At 37.4% G+C, this 17,366-nt stretch overlaps 1 protein-coding gene across 2 annotated transcripts in view; it reads left to right on the forward strand.

Moving 5' to 3' along the window:
- The window catches only part of ADGRV1 (adhesion G protein-coupled receptor V1), a 272,375-nt gene that overhangs the window by 83,401 nt on the left and 171,608 nt on the right, over nt 1–17,366 (forward strand). For both annotated transcript variants that reach the window (XM_065046531.1, XM_065046532.1), the window contains exons 44-61: nt 336–511; nt 1,195–1,319; nt 2,476–2,642; nt 2,725–2,868; nt 3,330–3,437; nt 3,968–4,220; nt 4,882–5,004; nt 5,213–5,435; nt 5,902–6,106; nt 7,153–7,299; nt 9,843–10,098; nt 11,719–11,927; nt 12,612–12,785; nt 13,185–13,367; nt 14,140–14,319; nt 14,939–15,103; nt 16,421–16,538; nt 17,089–17,212. In XM_065046531.1, the coding sequence (XP_064902603.1) occupies nt 336–511; nt 1,195–1,319; nt 2,476–2,642; nt 2,725–2,868; nt 3,330–3,437; nt 3,968–4,220; nt 4,882–5,004; nt 5,213–5,435; nt 5,902–6,106; nt 7,153–7,299; nt 9,843–10,098; nt 11,719–11,927; nt 12,612–12,785; nt 13,185–13,367; nt 14,140–14,319; nt 14,939–15,103; nt 16,421–16,538; nt 17,089–17,212 (3,080 nt within the window). The remainder of the gene's footprint in view (nt 1–335; nt 512–1,194; nt 1,320–2,475; nt 2,643–2,724; nt 2,869–3,329; nt 3,438–3,967; nt 4,221–4,881; nt 5,005–5,212; nt 5,436–5,901; nt 6,107–7,152; nt 7,300–9,842; nt 10,099–11,718; nt 11,928–12,611; nt 12,786–13,184; nt 13,368–14,139; nt 14,320–14,938; nt 15,104–16,420; nt 16,539–17,088; nt 17,213–17,366) is intronic.

Raw genomic sequence — 17,366 nt, forward strand, 5'->3', positions numbered from 1 at the left:
ACAGCGTGTAGAATAAGTATGAAAAAAGAATCAAAACCTATCACATTTCAGGGGGTTTTAGGATGAGAGGAGAAAAAAAGGAGAAAGAAAAAAAAGTAAAATAAAATTTGTGCTTTTCTTAGTCTTGTGCCAGTGGAGGTCATGGATGACTTTAGAACCTCAGTCCAAAGTGTCCTTGTCTCAATTCCATCTTCTCCATTTCCAAGAGCTGTGGTTCTCCTGCTGTGCTGTCCAAAGCTGTAGAGAAGCAACAGAAGCAGTAGCTTGGTCTGATGGGCTTGAGTGGTCATCAGCTGTCAAGTCTCAACAGCTTTCCGTGCTTGTTTTCTTACCAGACACTGCATATTTCTGCGATACTGGATGAGGAACCAGAAATGGATGAGCACTTTGTCATCACCCTCTTCAATCCAACAGGAGGAGCCAGGCTGGGCACAAGAGTGCAAACCATGATTACAGTACTGCAGAACCAGGCTCCGCTAGGGCTTTTCAGCATCTATCCACTTAAAAATAGGTAATAAACACTGGTTCAGTTAAAAGAAGATTTTTCATAGTCAATAAAATCAACCATAATCCCTCTACAACTTTGTTTTTGATGGATCCCTTTGAAGAAATTCAGCAAGCCAGTTGTAAAACATTTGTAATTTTGAAAAATACACTGTCTGTCAAATGCTGTTACTGCTATACAAAAGAACAGAAAAACACTTAAAATGGACTATCCATCTTTAGAACTGTCAATTTCTCTATGTTTTTTTCCCTGAAACAGTGTTTTGTTAGTGCTTAAATATTCTACTAGTAGTAATGCAAACCTCAGATCAGTGCTGACGGAGTAATGCATTTGATAATTTATTTTTGGTTTTAAGCTTGTGTAAAACAAACTTTCACTCAGGGCTGTTTTTTTCAGAAGCAAATAGATTGTATGGAATGACATTTTCAAAAATTCTTAGGCTTAAACTGTACAGGTGGTGTATTAAATTTCAGACTTGTTTCAAACGTTGCTGATTTTATGATTTTACCGAGGTCTTGTGGTAAGAAACACTGGGTGACCTTAATGTAGCTACCAGTCTGTCAGATAGCAAAACCAGTTATTTTACTTTTATTTGTCTTGTATATTCCACAGCTGGAATTGTACTCTAAGTATCGTATATTAGAAAAATAACACATTTTTTTCTTTATTTTCACATATTTCAAATTTAGGACAAATTTCCTCATAATCGAAGAAGCCAACACCACAGCTTATTTGAGAGTTTCACGGAGTAATGGGCTCAACGTGTCTGTGAGTGTTGAGTGGGAGACGTTGTCGGATACTGCATTTGGCATCAGTACGTTCACTTCATAGAGAATTCCACTGCTTTTGGCAGAGTGGAGATAGCAAGAGACTAGCCAAACATAGAGGAGATGTGACTTTGGAATTTAAATTTATGTATTGAGCCTCAATTACATTAATTAATGTCTTTCTGAGCATGTCAAAATTCATTAGATAAAAGAGCTTAGCTGCTTAAGTATCACCTTGTTATCAGCCATCCTGCCACTCTTTTTCAGTAATCTGTATTGCTCTCCTTGCTTCTTATACAAACACTATTGTCACTAGACTTTTGTTTAATAAAATCTATTATTCTCTTTTTTTAATTTTGTATTTTTCTAATACAGTACAAGAGACACTCTTCACATAAACCTGACATAGCCTTAGTCTGAAAAAATACCACCACACATTTTCTGTCCTATTTCCCAGTGTGCATTTATGGGAGTCTCAGGCTCTAATTTCATGAACACTTTAATCTGGTCCAAATTAGCACTGCCCTTGAAGGAAGATATCCTTCTATCTCTGCCTGCTTGTTCCCATTTCCATGCTAAGTATTTTTTTGTTCTAATACTGATATACGTATAGCTGCTCACCAGTGCAGACTGAAATCAACAAGGGAAAGAAGGAAATGCCTGATTTTGAACACAGATTAAAATCTCTGTCTGGCTCAGCAACTAGTCTAACCTACGTGTAGGATTGGGACTTCAGTTCTTGGACTTAATTCTGACAACAGCTCTTTTTTCTATAAGCCAGCTGAATGGCTTAAGGAGTTTAAGGATATTAGCGCCATGACTGCCTGTTGTGATCAGGAGGACAAGGAGGACAAGCATCTACATTTTCTACTTTCTATTTTTAATTTCGGTATTGGTATCCAGCTGATTTTTTCACCAGCTACATTCCAAACTGGGTCATTCTGAATAAGACTCTAATTGCCTATGTATCTTCCATATGCATCTGTAATAAATGAATACATGTATTGCTTAACTATCATTGCATCTTCAGTACTGTATTTTTCCATGCATTTATATGTACATATACCAACCATTTATAGACAACTTAAACGTTTCTGATACTAGGTCTACTTTTGGCAGGTAAATAATGAAAATGTCGTTGAAAAATACCTCAAGAATGAGGTAATAATAAACAATATTTTTTTTTTTTTTGCTGTATTACAGGGGGTGGTTTCAGTGTCCTGTCTGTCTTGCAAAGTTTTGTAGAAGAGTCAGCATCTAGCTGGTGTTTCTTTACATCAGGAGAAATCCTATATGGTGTTCTGTTGCGTACGCCTCCTGCTACATTTTCTACCGTCTACCAGTGGAAAGGAGTATTTGTTCCTGTCGAGGTAAATGTTTCCTTGCAGGCACCAAGTGTGATACTTAATAAAGAATCTAAGCCTCACTTTCTCTTTTTTATTCCTCTCTCAGAATTTCAGTATGTGGAATCCTAAGAGCTGTGTGTCTTTCCAAATCCGTGCCTCTCCCTACCTTGTGATAACTCATGGAGGAGACAGGCAGGGAGCTTCCAACAACACCATGTATGCATTCGTGCCTGGAGGCAGACTCTTGAAGGTAAATCTGTTTTGCTCAAAAAAAGACCTTGGGAGGCTGTCCATTCTGGCCATGTTTTAGAAAAAAGCACTTTCTGCTCAGTTAATTTGGGGCCCTAACACAGTGCATTGACTTAAATGATCTAAATTTGTCACAGCTGGTTGTTTACTGTGGTTCTTTTAATTTACATTTTGGGGGTGGGGGAAAATGACCTTGGAAGTGGGGAAAGAAACTGTGGAGCCATCAAGATATAGAACGTTGTCTGAAAAATGTATGGTAAGTTATATTAATTTTGTAATATATATACACGTATGCATACATTTATACACTTTTTGCACAAATTATAAAAGTACACATATGTAATTTTATTAATTTTGTCTGTAGATTCACATGCAATTTTCCAAATTTTGAAAATGAATGTGTAAACTTGTCACTTTAAATGACAAACATCAAACGGCATTTTCGTCATATTTCCCTCACAGATACAGACTCTTTCTATTCTGGATACCAGACAGGTGAAACATTTTTCTGTGGATGGAGAAGAATATTTGATTTTTGTGAGTCACACAAACAGTTCCAGTTCCATCCAGGTTAGAACACATTTGTATTCCCTGGCTTGGACGTGGGTAGTTTGTTCAGTTTTGAGTTTGAAATTTGAAGGGGTAATAAAAAAAGCAGCCAGCCAAACAAGTCTAAATATCTGTTTCTGAAAAAAAGTACTTATGTTTCTGTTGTGGATGTATAATTCTTAAGATTCTAAACTTGTTTAACTGTGCCAATACTCTCTGTGTTACCATATAGTTTATATTTAGTTTGATTATATTGCTAATGTCATTTCTGTTTTGAAACCTAACATGTTAAAAACCTATAAGAACAGAAATAGTTTCTAAACATAAATCTATTAATCTGAAGAGCAGGCACAGCTGCTTGCAGTAAGGTAGTTACTTACCAATGTGCTTTTACCTTAATGTATGGTCCACCTTAGAAATGAGGAATTCCATTTTATATGACTTTTCCCAGTTTTTCAGTGTGGCACTTATTTTTTCTTCTCTTGATGTGTATTATGAATATATAAGGGAAAAAAAAAAAAAAAAAAAAACAAAACTTTGTATTTCTGCAGGTTTTCCAGTGGAATAAAGAGATATTTGTTCTGCATCATCAGCTTCCACTTTCCGGAGCTCTGAATATTGCGTTGTTTGCTAGAGGAGGTGTCACGTACCTACTAGTTTCTTTGTCAAATACCAGCCAGAACGTTCTCTTGTACCGGTGGTTGAATAATGAGTTTAGGAATCTTCATCAGTTACCTGCAAAAGAAATAAAACACATGGAGGCCTGGATTTCTGGATCTGATATCTACTTAATTATTGCAAAAGGTATTCAGGAGAAGACAATCACTGAGTTTCCTAAATGTATGCTAGTTTGTTTGGTAGCAAAGGCTTTTGGTGTAAAAGAGTTTGGATGGGGAATGACAATTCTCTGATGAGCATTTAATCAACACAGTCTCTCTTTTGTCCATTAAAAAATAAACCCATTGCATTTGTTCTCAAATTCTTATTAAACTGATGAAATATTTTCCCAAGAAAAACAGGAAACAATAACTCTATTCACCTAGCTGCTCATCACACCTTTTCTAAGTTTTTCTGAGCTTTGTGATACACAAAGATCGTTAGTCAGCAAAGTACATATTTTCAATACAAATATGACATTTAAGCATTGTGTTTTGTCTGCTTCCCTATTGAAAACTTTATGTTGCAGTCTGTAGGTTTCTTTGTGAGTGTTTGTTGTCTACTGTCATCATAGTGTTCCTTTATGTGAATGTGTGCAGAAAAGCCCTTAAATGATGCTAGTGGATAAATCATCCCACGGAGACCAGTCATATTACGGAATTATGCACCAAGTAAAAAGGAAAATATGATAATGAGTCTCACTTTGTAATTAAAATTCCCAAACTCTACCTTTTGAATGGCCACCAGTGTGCAATTTAACTAACAGGCAGCAAATGAATGTAAGTTTTGTCATTTTGATCATTTGCAGAATTTGGAAATTCTTCTGAAATTTTCATCTGGGAGACAGGGCAATCTACCTTTAGACACTTTCAGTCTCTTCCAGTCTGCACTGTAAGAAACATCCACGTTTTCATGCCTCCTTCAGGTTTAGGTAAGACTTAAATTACAATATTTGTTCAAATCTTGGTATATAATGCTGGAATCGCAGAAATATATGTGCTCTTTTTTTCCATATTATTTATCAGACTTTAAAAGTTACTGTAATCATTGTGATACCAGGGGAAATTCTGGCATTATAAGGAGAAATTTTGAATATATTATCGAATATTTATTTTTTCTCTCCTCTTTCCTCAATGCAGTTCACATCCTCCTATCCGGTAAGAACACAACAGCGTTGTATTCTTGGAGCTCTGAAGAAAACCAGTTCTCTGTAATGCTGGAAGCCCCATGTGCAGATCACGTCACTTCAGCTACCGCAAGGTCTCTGAACTCCAGCAAGAGCTTGATTGCTCTCTCCGTAGAGTCCAGCTCCCAGATTTATGAGCTGACCACTATCTCCAACCAATCAGATTTTATACCGAGGTAGGTTTTTCTGTTTTACATAGCTTTCTCCAAGCTCTGGTATTTCTTTTTTCTGTGATACTGTTTTTGTTACAGTGGAGAGGGTTATATACTCCTGTGTGTGTTGTGCTTATTAACACTAAAGAGAAATTTTCAGGGGGGAGCTTTTAGATGACCTGAAGTCAAACAGCCTCACAAGTGGCTTTAAAACCTGGCAAGAGAGGACTTGCGGTTATGACTTGATTTTTTTAAAAAGGATAAATAAAATTACTTTCATATTTAATTTCACTTACTCTATGATCTATTGTCATTTAAAAGCAAACAGACAAACAAAACTCACAACTTTTATACCTTAGTTACTTCCACAGGAATGTAAACAATAATTCCAGCTCCAAAAAATCTCATTAAATTCACAACAGTGCTTTCAAAGTTCATTAATCAGCTACCCTCATTTTATAATTATTTGATGTGTGTGTTTTTATGCTAGTTCAGGTGAACTGATATTTGAGCCTGGTGACATGGAAGCTGTGATAGCAGTCAATATCCTGGATGATAACATCCCAGAGGAAGAAGAATCCTTCAAAGTGTGGTTGAAAAACCCTAAAGGAGGTGCAGAGATTGGTGCTCATGCTTTTGTTAACATAATTATTCCTTCCAATGACAATGCTTATGGAGTCATCGCATTTGCTCAGGTAAATCTAAGGGAAATAATTAAAATACGTATATATTATTTCTGAGTAATGGAACACAAATGTACTAAAACCGTAGGCTGGAGCATGTGATGGGATTGTTTTGCTAAACTCTTGTAGCAATCCAAGTTAGAAGCTTTTTAACATCCATTTATCATTGTCCTGTGATTATACAGAACACAAAGGAACAGAAAATCTGTTCCACAGTCTGTCTCTTATGTGAGATTTTTATAATATCCATTTAGATCAACACATGAGTTCATCATTTCAGTTTTGCAATGACATAAAAATTCATTTGACACAGATGACAACAGATGACACAAAAATTCAGATGGCATGTATGAATCATCATAGAGTCACTACTGTTTGGTTAATCAAGGGAATAAAGTAAACAAACCTGAAGATCCTTTTCCCCTGAAAAATATATTGATTGGGTTGTGTCACAAGATGAGCCAGCCTGCCAGAACAAAATCATTTATTTGGAAAAAATGTCAGACTGAAGGTATTATTTGAAGTGGCTAATACTTAAAATCACTGAACACTGTAGATGAGACAGGTATGTAGTAAATGCATACTGAAGATATAAAACACAGAAGAGTTGTTACTGAAGTGAAAAATTGCATCTGGACTTGTGTGAGAAGGGTGAATAACAGTAATGTAATAGCGATAAAAATATGTCTTTCTTAACATTTCTTGTTTGTTATCTGCTTCATACAATTTGGACATAAATACTGTACTAAAAATAATAAAAAAAAACAAACCCAAACCAAAACAAACACAAACAAGCAAACAAAAGTAATTGGGTTTTTTTTGCTTTAGGATGAAGATGTCTGATGTTTTAAATTCTTATGTCCATGAAACCTAGGAGTATTGACTACCTCCGAAAAACAAGGCATATAAATTTAAGAGTGCACGCATATTTAGCTACTTAAAGTATATTAACTTATTGATGCTCAGTGTCACTGGCCCCCATTGAATACCTGGATCCCTAAAGAAACTAATCTTTATAAGAAAATAATGTTATGGTTATGCTACTTTATGTTTTCCAGAGTTCTTTATTTAAACAAGTTGAAGAAATGGAACAGGACAGCTTGATCACCTTGAATATAGAACGTCTAATAGGAACATACGGACGAGTTACAGTTGAGTGGATTGCTAATGGGAGCATAAGTGACATATTTCCAGCTTCAGGAATGGTATGTAATGTTTTCAGTGGTATTAGGGAAGCACTGACTGTGTTGCCTCAGACAGCAGGTGCAGATGTACTGAGGGAGGATAGTAGGTGTCAGATTGCCCCATTCCTAGTCCTTTGTTGAGATTTTGGCAGTTTTCATTTCTGGCTGCAGCATCACTCTCACCCTCCTATAACCAGATATTGTAATGCTGTCCAGGCACTACAAATGCATATCTGCAATATCCTGTTCCCGTCTTCCTTTTTTCCTTCTATGAAACCCAGCTGCTCTGTCAAATCATCTGCATTGGTGGGAATCTGGGAGCCTTTGCTCTTCCTCCTAATCTTGTCAATACAACTGAGAGCTTCAGTGGTCCAGGAGAATGTCGCAAATCCCATTTTTCCCTGTTTCTGGGACTGCTTAGATTTCCAGATGTGCTAAAATCCAGTATTTCCTGCTAGCCAAAGTTCTCGTTATGCTGCAGGGTGGACAAACGCCAGGTTCTTCAAGTCAAGGGCCCCCACCTGGTGGCCATCTGCAGAAGACACAAAGCCCTGTGGTCTTTGAGGCTGCAGAGCTGCGCAAGCCATAGCTGAGGGAAGAAAGGGCCAAAAGACTGTAGAAATTAACTTTACACCTGGAAATAATGGATCAGAAGTAAGATAAAAAATTTAGAGAAAGATTGACAGAGGGGAAATCAAGGTTGCTAAAACAAGCATACTGAAATTATTAGAGTGTTCCTTGAGCATTCCAGATGGATGCTACATGATTTTCTTGCATAGTTTTGCAGGTAGCAAGAGACAGAAAGGTAAAGGCATGATGGTGTTCACTGAAAATATCCATTGATCATTCAGCATAGGTGTAGCCTAAGTGTTTATACACAGATCTTCCTTGTTGAGAGATGCCTAATCAAGTGTCAGGCCTTTTGAATTTAAAAATAAAAATATTATAGATAGACAGAGCATTTCTCAATCATTTTATCTGAAAAAAAAAAAAAAAAGTAAATAGAAAAGATCAGCTCTTCATAATCTTTGAGAAGTCGTGGAAATCAAGGGACATCCTAGAAGACTGGAAGAAGCCTCTATGTCACCCCACCTACAAGAAGGGCTGAAAGGAGGATCCAGAAAATTACAGGCCCATCAGTCTTACTTCAGTCCCTGGGAAAGTTATGGAATCAATCCACCTGGGACCATCACGAGTCAAAAGAAGGATGTGATTGGGGAAAGTAAGCATGGATTCATCAGGGGCAAGTTGTGCTTGACAGACTTCATCACCTTCTATGACGAAGTAACTGCTCAGTTGATGTGGGGAGAGCAGTGGACGTTGTCTACCTGGATTTCTCCAAGGCTTTTGATACGGTTCCCCACAGCCTCCTCCTCGGGACACTGAAGTGCCGTGGTCTAGACAAGTGGTGTCTGCAGAGGATGGAGAACTGGCTGACAGGCCGTACCCAGAGTGTGGTGGGAAATGGCTCCTTTTCAGACTGGCAACATGTCACCAGTGGATCCCACACTGTTCAACATCTTCATGAGTGATCTGGATGATGGGATCAAGTGTACCCTGGGGAAGGTGCTGGTGACACCAAACTGAGTGGGGACATGCACACATTGGAAGGGAAAGCCACCCTGCAGGAAGAGCTGGATGGGCTGGAAGAGTGGGCTGACAGGAACCTGATGAAGTTCAACAAGGACAAGTGCAAGGTCTTGCACCTGGAAGAACAAAATCCAGGAGCGCAGCACAGCTGGGATGTACCCGGCTGGGGAGCAGCTCTGTGGAAAGAGACCTGGAGACCCTGGGGGACAACCAGCTCACTACAAGTGACCAGTGGCTGCTGCAGCAAAGGTGGCAAAGGGGACACTGAGCTGCACCAGCAAGGGCATCACCAGCAAAGTTAAATAAATCATTATCCTGCTCTACTCGGCGCCTGTCAGGCCACACCTGGAACACTGTTCGGTTTTGGTCGCCACTGTACAAAGAAGCTGTGGCCAGGCTGGAGAGGGTCCAGAGAAGGGCCACAAAGACAATCTGTGGACCGGGAAGCTGCCACAGGAGGAAAGGCTGAGAGAACTGGGCTTGTTCAGCCTTGAGAAAAGAGGCTTAGGGGAGAGCTCAGCACCGCGTTCCAGTATTTAAATAGAGTATTTACAAGGAGTCCCATGGAAAAGATAAGGGGCAAAGGGTACAATTTACTCCTGGGAAGACTCCGGTCGGATGCAAGAGGGAAATTTTTCACAATGAGAACAAACAGCCACTGGAATAATGTCCCCATTGTTCAACATTGGACATGTTTAAGATTCAGCTGGACAGGTGATGGGCCAGCTTGTCTAGACCGGGCTTTTGCAAGAACGGTTCGACCAGATGATCCTTGTGCTCCCTTCCAACCTGGTATTCTATATTTCTGTGATTATATTTTATAGATATATGTATGCATGTATGTTATTTATATGTGTCTGTGTGTGTGTGTAAATTTTTTTTAATTGATAGAGTTTTACAGAATAAAGCAGATGGTACAACAGTGTTGTGAAGAAGTTTGACTATTTTTGTTTTCCCTTCCTCTAAAACTTTAGATTACGTTTTCGGAAGGTCAGGCCCTGTCCACAATCACCCTGGCCATTCTGGCGGACAGCGTTGCAGAGCTTTCGGAGACGGTGGAAATCACACTGACCCATGTTACAACCATGGGTATTCAGGACACCACAAAAGGAGCCGTCATCGATCCCAAAAGGGCGAGGGCTGTACTTACTATTTTACCCAGCGACTCTCCACACGGTGTGATTGGGTGGCATATGGAGTCTCTCTTTGTTAAAGTCACAGAGCCAGAAGGTAAATCTGTTTCTTGATTTTTTGTGAAAAAAAAATTTTTTTCAAAGTCAGTGTTGTTTAAGCTATAATAATTTTTATACATATGTAATATATAACATATATATAGATATATGCATTTTTTATTTAAATTTGTAGCATAAATATCCTTTAAAATATGTAACTGTTTTTTCATTACATTTTATGCTGTATTTCATGCTGCATACATCAACATTATCCAGTCTTTTTTTTTTTTTTAGGAGCTAAGTTATTAATTTCTTGTCATCTTGTGTTGCAGATCACTAATATGTAAAATACTTCTATTTAAGCAAAAAGCTGAACTTGCCCATTTAATGGGATTAACATACTGTTTAAAGTAATTTACACAGTGAGACTTTCCTCATGAACTGGCTCAAAGAGGGAAGCATCTTTGTCTGTGGGATAGGGGAAGGTAGGAAGCAGTGCAAACGCAAATTCCATTTCAAGGAAACCGAATTGGAGTTTTTTCTTTTTGCCAGCTGTTTGGTCGATTGGGTCACATCAGTTTTCCCTCCATGCACCACATGAGATTGTAAATGATGGACCATGGACCTCCCAGCTGGTTGCTCTGGCGTTTTCTGCAGCCGGATTGCTTTCCAGCAGCTGCCTAATGGGCTATTCATAGTTCAAAAACACACCCGAAATTTCCTGGCAATTTAAAATTCTCTGCAAATTAACAGATAAAATTTATGAAAAGTACATTTTTTTTTTTCACCAGAACATTATTACAGATAAAACCTTCTCCCCAGTTCTATTTTAATGTGAATTAGTGTTGCCCATTTCTTTACAGACTGAAAGTGTTGTGAAAGGATGCTGTTGGTTCCTTACATATACCCACACATGGACATTATAAACATTTATACTTCGAAGTTTGGATTCAAGGCATATTCTTAGGTTTCATTTATTGCACATTTTCCAATCTTTAAATTTTCTATTTTTAATGAATTATATACAGGTGCTAAGTGTGAAGTAGCATCTAGTTAATACAAGTGACAGAAACTAGCCTGAAGTACAAAGCCTGTTGCTTTTCCTGTGTTTATATTTCTCCAGTCTATTAGCCAAATGCTGCTTGGTGGTTTATTGGAAAAAAATTGCAAATCTGCTTTTCCAGAATGGATCTGAGCCTGACTGGTGCAAGTGTATCTCGTTCTCTTCAACATTTGAATTAAGGAAATGTAAAATTTACAGCAAGAGTGACTATCTCCAATGCTGCTTTGTGTATTAGAATCAATAGTGATCCCATAGGCATGTAAAGGCAAAATAATGAGCTGGGAGCGCTGAAGGAAAACTGAACAAAGATGTCAATGTCCAAGTAACAGTTTGTGTAGCAAACATTTAAAACTGTAAATATTCTGCATTTTGCCCTCTTTCTAGATCCAGTTTTAAAATGCTTTCCAGATGTACTCACTGCATGTTGTGTATGTTCTTACCACTCATATGTGCTCATTTACCTGACTCATTAAATTATCCAAGTATTGTGTTGCTAAGCAGGACTGAAGTGGGCTCTAGCGAGCAGCTCCAGCGCAATTAGGTGAGCTGAAAATAAAGCAGGGCAAGAGTTAAAACAACCACGATTTGGTGTTTTATTTCTGCTCCTTGTTATAGGGCAAGTGAACTCAACCGCTCTTAGTTTACAAATTGTTCGAGAACAAGGGTTTGTTGGAGAAGTTGCAGTTCAGCTGAGCACCATGCCTAACTTTGAACTCCCCCTCGCCAACCAAGCAACAGAGAATGAGGATTACATTCTGGAAAAGAAGACAATCATTATGGCAGAGAACACAACAACAACCTCTGTTGTAGTCACTATTTTGCCTGTGAGTAGTCTAACAACAGCTCTACCTAATACTGTCTTTTAAGGAACAGGATAGTGGTACCATTTCTATACCAGAAATAGGAATTAGCATTCTAGAAATGGCTAAGGTGGGATTCTTGCCTTTTCAGATGGTTGTATATTACTAAGAATTGTAGCCATCTCTTTCAAAAGAATTGAAGTACTTATTATTGAGAATGAACAAAATTCTCTGTTTTGCTGTAGTCCCCAAATTAACTTATAATAATCACAAAGAAAAAAGAAATTACTTTCAAAATACTTCCTTTATATACCTCTTAATAGATTTGTTTTGTAGTTCAGGAAATCTTATTTTCTTGACAGAAATATGTGTATTCTTTCAATATGTTCAGAATGAAGATACTGCTTTAAAAGTTCTGGAATAGTTTCTGAAATTTACCTACCTTTCTTATAGGTAGGGGAAAAAAGTGGCAGCCAGCAATATTTTCCACCGCTCTTACAGATCTGGAATCCGACTGCCAACTTCAGTTTCTAAAACTCAGCAAAAGTCCTCCCTTTCACCTTTCTCATGGTGTGAAGCAAGGGATTGGTCATATGGTCCCAAATACTGGGAATTTTTGAACAGTACACAACCTACAGATATCGTTCTGGATGTATTATAACTTAGAGTGTTTTATTAAATATGTGACATTTAAAAATTCCTTTGCAGGACAATGTTCCAGAATTACAAGAAGGATTTATAATCAATATTACTGATGTTCAGCTTGTCGATTCTCGCATTGGAGGGCAGCCAAGTGTGAAGAGGCTTGGGTTGGAAATAGCTGAAATAACAATTGAAGAAAATGATGATGCCAGAGGAGTATTTAGTTTCAATGTTACAAAGGTAAGTAAGTCTGAATGAAAAGTATTTAAAATAGCATTACAGCAAAAGAGCTTGTGTTTTCAGATCAATTTTGATAGTATTGTAATAGGCTTTATGACACTAAATTGTTCTGGATAAAAAGGCTAGAAGCCAGACAAACAATTCCTTCTTAAAAGGTTCTACACAATTAAGATGTGGAACTTTTTAGGAATCTGAAAGTGCTGAAACTGGTGTCAGAATATTCTGAAAGGGATGTCAGAATGTCGTCTCATACAAACTTTTGCTCATAGCAAGGTCAATGCTAAATTTGGACCAGTTTATAACTGATTAGGTAGTTCTTCATTTATTTGACATGCAAGTCAAAAGAAAAGAAGTGAAAAGGTTCCTGTGACATTCAGCTCTTTCTTCTTGAATTTACAGGATATATCTGGAGCTGTTGCTGGTTATGAGGTACCACCACCACAAAATATACTGAAACTTCCAGTTGTTCGACAGGCTGGGAGATTTGGGTCAGCAACTCTCTTCTGGGAAGCCATTCCTTCAACTGCCACCTTTGAGGACTTCACACCATCATTTGGAAACCTGACATTTGCAGATGGGCAGGTATGCACTTGCTGACATTTTCCTGTTTCTGGGTTACTAGTTTAAGAGTTTCTCATGTTTTCTTCCAGCAGAATTTGCATCTTTTCATTGAAAAAAAAAAATATTTATGGCCTTACGTATGTGAACGATGCTCCTGACTGCAGTTTTTTAACACAGAGAAGCAGAATATTCATAAACATTGACTGGACAGGGTTGCAAGCTTTTTGTAACGCCATAAGTGGGACGTAATTTCTAATAATAAAGCCTGTAACTCTAAAAATTTTAACGTAATGTCTTCTCTACAAATACTCAGACTAAGCCTGTATGTTCCCTTAGTTACCTTCTACATATAAACATTACATTCTACATATAGACATTTAAATTTTATGATCCCCTGACAATACCTGGTGTACACCAGGGGGGCTAATTGCAAGTGGTCTTTGGAAAACAGAAAGTTATACTTTGTCAGCAGAATTTTGGCTAAAGTACAATATTGTCTACCTGCGCATGCTGCTGAGTACAAGAAGTCTGCTGTTTTTTATGTAGAAGATTTATGTTGATGAACTAAAAAACCATTCTTGAAATTTTGTTATATTATTTTCAATATGCAAGTATTGTAAGAAATAAGCACAACAAATAATGTGTGTTTATCTATTATTAGATTAATTTTACCTGTTTCACATTTCAATTTTTTTCAAACAATTAATGGAATATTATAAATAAAATTGTGTTGCTCTGGTTTTGTTTGATTGGTTTTGTTTTGTGTTGTTTTGGTTTTTAACAATTTCTGCAGGCTACAGGAGAAATAGAAATTACAGTCATAGATGACAGTGAAGTTGAATTCCTTGAGATATTCAAGATTGTCCTGGTGAGGGTAACAGGTGGTGCAAGACTTGGGGATGACACCCTGATAACTGTTCTCATTCCACCCAATGATTCCCCTGTTGGAGTATTTGGGTTTGAAGAAAAGAATGTGAGTACGATTTGGATTTTCTGCAAAATCTGGGTATTAGGTTTGTGCCATTAGCACACAGACAATTTTGTTGTGCCTTCATTGCAGTGGAAGACGTGACTCTTCCATTGAAAGGCATGTTAGTGCCTGTCTTCATGTAACTGAGTAGGATGGTAACAACGATGACAGTGCTGCAGCATAAATGTAGATTTCTGCATGATTCAGTTCAGTATGCTAACAATTCAGGGCATCCTGAGCAGGATTTTTACTAGTCTGTTGAATATTAAAATGCTTTCGTAATAATCTGTATTACTGAAAGTAAAGTTTGGAAAGAAATCATGAAACGTATCTCATCTTAGTTCTTGTCAGTGAATGATTCTTCTGCTCTCCATGTTGCTGGTGCTGTGCCTGCGTGTGACTCATTGTCTGTAATTGTTTTGAATCACAGGGCATACAAAAATAACTCGAGTGACTAATCTTTGCTAGCAGAATTCGACACATTCGTTACGTCTGTTATCTTCCTGTTGATTTTCACTCTCGTCCTTATTTTACATGGGCATTGATAATGTTTTTTGTTGTTGTTTAAGTCAGTATTAATTCCTTTTGCTACAGCCTTTCCTACATCCTCCTTCTTCATCAGGTAACAGTGAAGGAGCCTCAGACACCCGATGACCCCGCTGCAGTTGCGTTGCTCACGGTGAGTCGGAGTCAGGGAGGACGAGGAGCAGTTAAAGTGTTGTGGATTCTCGAGGAAGCTGCCAGATACGATCTGAGCCCTCTGAACGGTACCCTCCACTTCAGTGAGGTATTTCTGATGTTGCAATAAATCATTTGCTGCTAGATTTAGAAATTCTGTCTTCTTCTTATGTGTGTTTGCATGGTTGTTGCTATGTGTTCATAAAAGTAGGGGCTTACTAAGTATTAGAACACCAGAAAAAGGCCAGTTTGGACTGGTGGGGATAGAAGTATGCATTTTTTTTCCAAACAGAAGAGGAAAGCTGACATGGTTTTTTAAGGCAGCGTAATGTAATCATCAGGAAGACAGGCTCTTCAGATCTGAGTTGTTTTTACAATTGAGAAAGAGGAACAAAAATGTACTGAACATGAAGAATAATTACAGAAACACTTATACCATTGCAGTATCAGTTGGTTGAAAGAGAAAATTGATCTTGAAAGGGTGAGAAGGATAAATTAATGCTCAAAATGTGTGGATTTTATAAAATAAATATAATACCCGAGTAACTTTCAAACTGGACACTGTTATTTGATTTGTCTTTCATTTTAGGTTAGTGATCTGCAGTAAGAGCCTTTTAAAATATTGGGTATTGTCAGGCTACTGTTGTTATCCTAATATCAGTCTTTTACAGCCTACTCAAATACTTACCGAAGAACAGTGTTTTAAGATAAATTTAAATCTATTCTGTCTGTACAAGCCATCAAACAAATAGGCATACCAGTTGTTTCTTTGGCTTTTAATCAGATGAAAAAGCTCATTAAAAGACCAGCAGTGTTTGGCAAAATTTTGCTATCATTTTGCTATCCTTTCTCTACTGATAGTTCTGGACATTGTTTTTTTCTTCCTGAATTCCTTATGTATGCATGCAGGTAAGAATGCAAGTATGTAAGTATGATGTACTAAAGTAATACAATGTGTATCTGCCTTTTCCCTCTATTCTTGTTTTAAGTGTTTACTACTGCTCACTGACAAAAATGTGGGTTAGATGGCAATTTGCTATGACCTACTATGTCTGATCTTAATAATTTTAATCCTTAGAATGTGTGTATTCTATTGGATATGCAGATTCTGACATAAAAGATTCTGTGTATAAAATTTCCTCTAAGTTGAAAACTTCTATGTGGCTATAGTTTAAAAGTAATTTCAATTGCTATTCAGTTGAAAATAGCTAGGGTATTTTTGAGCTGGCACAAAATATTTTAGAGGAGGTTTTTACTACATTTCAGCCAAATGTCACATTTAAAAAAATATTACAGAGTGTATCTACCATATGCATGCTCAACACTTGATTTGTTAAAGAAAAAAACCTTTTTTTATAATGTCCTATTTTGTTTAGTGTCACTTAATGAGTTTATGTGTTATCTTCTGGTCTATTACATGATGCAGACTGAATCCCAGAAGGTGATTGTTTTGAATGCGTTACAAGATGGTTTGCTGGAGGGCAATGAAACCTTTACCATTCAGTTGGTTTCTACTGGTGATGCGGAGATATCCCCTATACATGGTAAAAAATTAATCCATTGCATTCTACTTTGAGACATTTCATACGAGAATTCCAATATGTCTGTTCATATTATTTTAGTCTGCAATTCTTATATACTTTGTGTGCAGCTAGTTGGTAACAGTTTTGACTGTCAGTATTTTTCCCTAAGATTTTTCCTTATCTGAAGAAATCAAAGAGAATTTTAGATCATATTTTTTCCATCTAAATCAAGTGTTGGTGTAGACTTTTGTGTTCAGATAATCAACATTGTCTGTAAAGAATTGTTTAACAAAAACAAGCAGAAACCAAAACCAGGTTCAGACCTGTAAGAATCATAGAATAATTTCATTTGTAAAAGACCATCTAGGGGGCTCATCTTGTTGAATTGCCTTCACAATTAGATCAGGTCACTGAATGCCTTGTCTACTGAAATTCTGAATATCTCCAAGGCTGGGGATTCCATGGGCTCTCCGGGAAGCTGGTGCTTAGCCATTTGTGTCACAAAACATGCTAAAAAAATACCTCACTAGTTAGTTTTGTTTTACCATGAGAAGCTTTGTTCTCTTCATAGGTGTTGCAACCATCATTATTGTGGGTGATGAAGGAGCTTCTGGGGTGGTTGGGATAGCACATTCATCCCAGCATGTTCTGATTGGAGAACCTTCAGGAAATTATAATGGGACTGCTCTTATTAGGTGAGTACATCACTCCTTTATCCAAAACAGCTCCGTTTCAAAAGCTATGAGACTCCACATTTGGCAAGAATTAATTGAATGCTGCATTTCATTATCACTTCTAAAATCATAAGTATTTTCAAAATTAGATCCTTGTTTTTCAAGAAGGGCAGAA

Source organism: Columba livia, chromosome Z (genome assembly GCF_036013475.1).
Source record: "Columba livia isolate bColLiv1 breed racing homer chromosome Z, bColLiv1.pat.W.v2, whole genome shotgun sequence".
Taxonomy (NCBI): Eukaryota; Metazoa; Chordata; class Aves; order Columbiformes; family Columbidae; genus Columba; species Columba livia.